The sequence below is a fragment of the Lepidochelys olivacea genome, assembly GCF_965140295.1.
Source record: "Lepidochelys olivacea isolate rLepOli2 genome assembly, chromosome: 14".
Lineage (NCBI taxonomy): Eukaryota > Metazoa > Chordata > Testudines > Cheloniidae > Lepidochelys > Lepidochelys olivacea.
This window is the reverse complement of record NC_140424.1, coordinates 38,767,185-38,772,882: the sequence shown is the minus strand read 5'-3', so window position 1 is coordinate 38,772,882 and position 5,698 is coordinate 38,767,185. Positions and strand designations below refer to the sequence as shown.

The window sequence follows — 5,698 nt, the reverse complement described above, 5'->3', positions numbered from 1 at the left end:
CTCTCCAAGGCTTAGACAGAGGCTGCTGAATCCGGTGGAGCGTGACAGCGGCGGAGGAAGGAGGGAATCCCTCTGACTCACCCCACTGCTCTCAAATAACATAGAAGCTAAAACACCACCTTTTACTGTCCGTGTATAACATTCTGACAAATATGGGATAAAATGTACAAACAATAAATGCTTTTCAACATAACCTGGAGCAATATGATACTATTTGGGAATGAAAAAATGTACCCCCACAGGGGGAACTCAGTGACTCTAACAATAATTCTCATAATGGTGGGGAAGGGGGTGGAGAATCTGTGACATTACCAAGGGTACAATCTGGACTGCTGAACAGCTGTGTTCCCTCAATTCTCCAACCTGGGGTGCCTTTTACACTGCTTCACAGTGAGAGCAGCCACTCCTGGTCTGTCCAGCATATAAATCACTCCTAGTTATACCGCATGAACGCTATAGCCAGCCACTCCTGAATCAAGAATGGCCATACGGGGTCAGACCAAAGGTCCATCTAGCCCAGTATCCTGTCTTCAGACAGTGGCCAGTGCCAGGTGCCCCAGAGAGAACGAACAGAACAGGTGATCATTAAGTGATCCATCTAAAATTACACTGCAGAGTGACACCAGCAAATTCCCTGTCCCAGACTTTCCCCAGGAATGCACCTCTTGTACTGCCCAGACTTTCTCCTGGACAATACAAGCTGATAGAAAGTCCGTCATTTTATTAATAGAAAACAATATGTACAAATCCTTTTATCTCAAATGGCGTTTCCCCAAACACTTCAATCCAAACCGCTGGTTTAAACAATAAAACAAGTTTATTAACTACAGAAAGATTTTAAATAATCTAAGTAAGTAATTTGTTTAAGTAATGAGGCATAACAGTCAGAATTGGTTACAAGAAAATAAAAGTAAAACACAACTCATACCTAACTTAATGAGCTAAGTGAATTCAAAACAAAAGTCTCTCTCACCACATTCTTCAGCAGTTTCACTGGCTGGATCTCTTTCAGACAGGATCCCTCCCTCGGGTTCAAAGCGGTTTCTTTGTTCTTCAGGTGTTGTGGCTGCCGTGGGTAGAGAGAAAGGGAGGAATATTTGGGGACGTCTGGTCCTCTTTCTTATAGTTCTCTTTCTCCTTTGACCTGGCTGCGGTTCGGGAGACAAAGTCTGTGTGGATGGGAATGTCAAGTTGTTTCTTTGTGAAAATGTAGATTTCTCAATCACACCCTGGTTCCTGCCAAACAATGGCCACCAACTTTTATCTCTGAGGAACTGTTTTGCGGCTGCCCTTAGTAGAATCTTAAAACTTTACATACCATACTGCCACACATATTCTAACTGGACAATAATGATCAGCATATTATCAGTTTTCAAATGATACCTCATGTGGCAGGCTTTGTATACAATTTATCATAGTCTTGTAAAAGGGGTGAACATAGGGGTACAGACTGTCACAAGATCAGAATAAATTCAATGGTCAGGGTCAGTCTGGACTTGGCAATCTGGTCGAGTTTCAGAGATGTGCTAGCTAATCCCAAACATAGACAGACCCTTGGACGCTGACGCTGCGAGGCAGAGGTGGGAAATCCAAGCTTCCAACAAAAGGCCCTGTGGGAATCAGCCCCTCTCAGTGGTGCTGTCTGAATGCAGCGGGGGCAGGGAGTAGGGGCAGAGGGGGTGAGTGAGGAGAGGCAGCACCTCTCTACCCCTGTGCTCTCCCTCGCCTCTTATCCCATCATCCCCAAACACTCAATAGCCCCAGCACCCAGCTCCTCCTGCTTCCCAGCTCCACCAGCCCCAACCATTCCATCCCCAGTGTCCTCCCCATAACCCATCGGCCTAGTCCCTAAATATTTGATCCCCCAGAGCCCAGCACCCTGGGGCATTTGGGGAGGGGAGGAGTTACCAGCCCTCAGGGACACTCCCCCTGCAGAGAACAGTTCCAGGTCAGTGGGGGAGCCCAGCCCAGGGGCTGGTGGAAAATGTGGGGTGGGGACAAGGTTCTAGAGTGAAGGTGGGGCCTGGCCCAAGTATCCTTCTTCTCATCTCCATGGCAGGGGGATCCCGACTGGGAGGGGAAGAGAGATGTGGGGGGGAACTTCTGCCAGGCAGAGGGAGCAGCTGGAGGAGTTTTTCTCTCTCCCTTCTCCAACCTGTAGCCCATCAGCTCAGCAGCCAGGCCTGCAGCAGGGAGAAGGGGCTGATGAGGGCTTCTCTTCCTCTCCTGGGGTCTGCTTGGACCAGGCAGAGCCAGAGGGTCACTGAGCAGCTGAAGCTTGGCTGCTGCTGGATCCTCACCCCAGCAGGGGGCAGATGCATCCTTGGGAGCCGAATGCCCCTGATGTGTACGGAAAATGAGGAAATGGGTTTGTGACCATGGATGGCCCCAGTCAGGGCATTCAGAGAATTTCCCTGCTGTGTGGAGGAGTCTCTGATGTCCTAAATGGTGTTAGCTCCACTTGGAGCATTTTCCACACTGAGAACATCTCAGAGGTTTCTTCCCTGTGCGGATTTGCGGATGCCTGATACTCCGAGAGCACCAAATGAACCATACCCCAACATTCCAGGTCTTTCTGTTGTGTGGGTCACTGAAGCGTGAAGTCAATTTGAATCTTTTCCTGCAGCCAAGCTATTTTTAGGGCCGCTCACCCATGTGGCTTCTCCAATGCTCAGTAAGGTTTGAGCTCTTACTGAAAAAGCTTCAGGTAGAGCTCAAACCTTACTGAACATCGGAGAAGCCACACGGGTGAATGGCCCTAGGTAGTCCACGCACGTATGGGGATTTTCTCCTGTGTGGGTTCTCTGATGTGTAATACGGTTTGCTCTCTTAATGTAACTTTTTCCACAATCCAAGCATTTATGTTTCCTGTCTCTTGTGCATTGTCTGATGTTGCGTAAGGTCCAATCTCTGGATGAAACTTTTCCCACACTCCAAGCAGGTATGGGACCTGTCTCTTGTGTGAGCTCCCTGATGTCTGGTAAGGTTTGACTTCCAAATGAAACATTTCCCACAATCGAAGCATTTATAAGGTCTCTCACCAGTGTGGATTTTCCCATGTTTACGAAGGTTTGAGTTGTTATTGAAACTTTTCCCACAGTTCAAGCATTTGTAGGGTCTCTCTCCCGTGTGGGTTCTGTGATGCTTAGCGAGGTCTGAGCTGCTACTGAAGCTTTTCCCACAGTCCAAACATTTATGGGGTTTCTCTCCTCTATGGATCTTCTGATGTGTAATAAATGATGACTGCCAATTGAAACATTTCCCACAGTCGAGGCATTTATAGGTTCTCTCTCCTGTGTGGATTTGCTGATGTGAAGTAAGATATGAACTCTGGCTGAAGCATTTCCCACAGTCCAAACATTTAAAGGGTTTTTCTCCTGTGTGGATTCTCTGATGTGCAACAAGGGTTGATCTCTGTGTGAACGTTTTCCCACAGTCCAAGCACTTATGGGGTTTCTCTCTTGTGTGGGTTTTCTGATGTCTAATAAGGTCAGATCTGTGCATGAAACTTTTCCCACAGTCCAAGCATTTATGGGGCTTCTCTCCTGTATGGGTTCTCTGATGTGTAATAAGGCTTGACTTCCAACTGAAACACTTCCCACATTCAAGGCATTTATAGGGTCTGAATCCCGTGTGGATTCTCTGATGTATTGCGAGGTATGAGCATCTATTGAAGCTTTTCCCACAGTCCGAGCATTTATGGAGTTTTTCTCCTGTGTGGACTGTCTGATGCCTAACAAGCGTTGACTTCTGATTGAAACATTTTCCACAATCAAGACATATATAGGGTCTCTCTCCGGCATGGTTTCTCCAATGAGAAATAAGGTTTGTACTCATATGAGATCTATTCTCAATATTGGGACATTTACAGGGTTTCTCTTCCTTGTGACTTGTCTGCTGGACTGTGGTTTCCTCAGGATCCTTGCATCCTGCCCCACAATGAATGGATTCATCCACTTTTGTCACTTTTCCCAGCTGTTTTTCTGACGTGCCCCAATTTCCCCAGGCTTCTCCCTGTTCCAAGCACTGGGAAAAATTCCCTTCAGCTCTTCTCAGAAAGATCCCCCATGGTTCCACTTCCCCAGGAACTTCCTGCTGTTGGTTGTCCTCCTCATTCACACTCACTCTCTCACCGTCTGCTGGGAGAAAGAATCCAGACAGGAGTCAATGCCTGTGCAGGGGAGAAAGGGGAATAGCAAAGAGGGAAAACTCAACAGACTAAAGGTAGGGAGACTGAGAAATTGGATTCTTTCTCCACATCCCCATCCAAACACTCACTGGGAAGTAAAATCAGGAAGGAAACTCCTGACAGCTAATAAGGTGGGTGGGAGACGGTAAGTGAAATCTGACTACAGCCTGACCTGTGGGAGATGAGGAAGACCTCACAGTACATTTTTGGGAGTCTCAGCTTTTTCCTTCAGATGGTTTTCGTGTCAGTCTCACCAACTCCTCACCTGTGCGGGTGCCTCTCGGGCTCTCCCTTTCCTTGGCGACCTGGAGATCCGGGACCCACAGCTCTTCCCCTCGTTCCAGCCGGGTGATCAGCTCAGGTTTGGGAATGGGTAATCCTGCGCAGGGGGTGAAATCAGGCAAGGTCAGGGCGCATCAGATATTGGAGGAATATTTGTCACAAAGAACATTCCTGAGTTTAACCAGACTCCATGCTGTGCTGGGGGGACGTGGTCCCTGAGCCCCCTTGGGAGAGGCAAATATCTGGGGGGAGCAGTTTGGAGGTGATGGTTGTCAAGCCATCCCAAGGGCTTTCCAGAATCTGTGCACTTGGGGGGACTTGCTGAGGCAGACTCAGCTCAGGAGTTAAACCCTGCATATGGTGAAATCTCCAGAGCCCTCCCCATGGCTGGAGCTAGTCCCAGGAAAGGAGGGGAACTGGGATTCTGTGTGAGAGTGAGAGTTAAACCAGACAGGATAATACAATGCTTCTGCCCCCTTGAAAGTTGGAGGGATGGGGATGAATCAGCATGTGCACTGGGTTTATGACTCCCCAATCCCATAGGAGGGGGTATGGAGATGAAAGTCTCTCTCCCACACTGGAGCTGGGGACTATGTGACCGTGGAAAAAACAGATTCAGAAACGCAGACCCCATGGCTTCCAATAACCAAAGGGACGGGTGTCGCTTACCCAGTGAGGTCACCATCTCGTAGTTCTCCTGCATGACGTTCCTGTAGAGGGCTCTCTGAGCGGGGTCCAGCAGAGCCCCCTGCCCCTGGGTGAAATACACAGCCACCTCCTCGAAGGTCACCGGCATCTGAAACAACAAGAGTCCCCCCACTCAGCACCTGCTGCCCCAGCCACAATCTCACTGTTCATGGGAGAAAGGTCAATAAAATGGAAGCTCTGGGAGGGCTGGAGGAGCAGAATCCCCCCCCCCCCAAGCAGCCAGGAGGCTTCAGGGGGTGGGGAGAAGGTGAGAGCTCCTTGTCCCCCCCCCCGCCCCCCCAGCACACGGAGCAGGGCAGGGTCTTCTCATTTCCCACTCGCCTGCCAGCCACAGGCTGAGACGGGAAGCAGAGCTCTGAGCCGGGGACAGGGACAGGGACAGGAATCCCGACAGCTTCCCTTCGTACTTCACAGCAGCCCCTGGCCAGTGGGGTCAGGCTCCAGCACTGGGAGTCTGGTCCGTTTTCCCAGCCCTGCCCAGGGGGGTGTTTCCTGATTCAGAAATGGGGGAATGTTTCC

At 49.6% G+C, this 5,698-nt stretch overlaps 1 protein-coding gene across 2 annotated transcripts; it reads right to left on the bottom strand.

The window, feature by feature from the left end:
- Positions 1-863: 863 nt before the first annotated feature.
- On the bottom strand, positions 864-5,277 carry LOC311530860 (uncharacterized protein). Of its 2 annotated transcripts, none has more exons than XM_084647833.1 (3): positions 5,141-5,277; positions 4,455-4,568; positions 864-4,139 (listed from the first exon to the last, which is right to left on the bottom strand). In XM_084647833.1, exons 1-3 carry the CDS (start codon positions 5,265-5,267, stop codon positions 2,860-2,862), a joined length of 1,521 nt encoding a protein of 506 aa, XP_084503959.1. In that variant the 5' UTR covers positions 5,268-5,277; the 3' UTR covers positions 864-2,859. The 2 variants fall into 2 exon arrangements, with proteins under 2 accessions (XP_084503959.1, XP_084503960.1); XM_084647834.1 differs by having other exon boundaries at positions 864-4,136.
- Between the last annotated feature and the right edge of the window lie 421 nt (positions 5,278-5,698).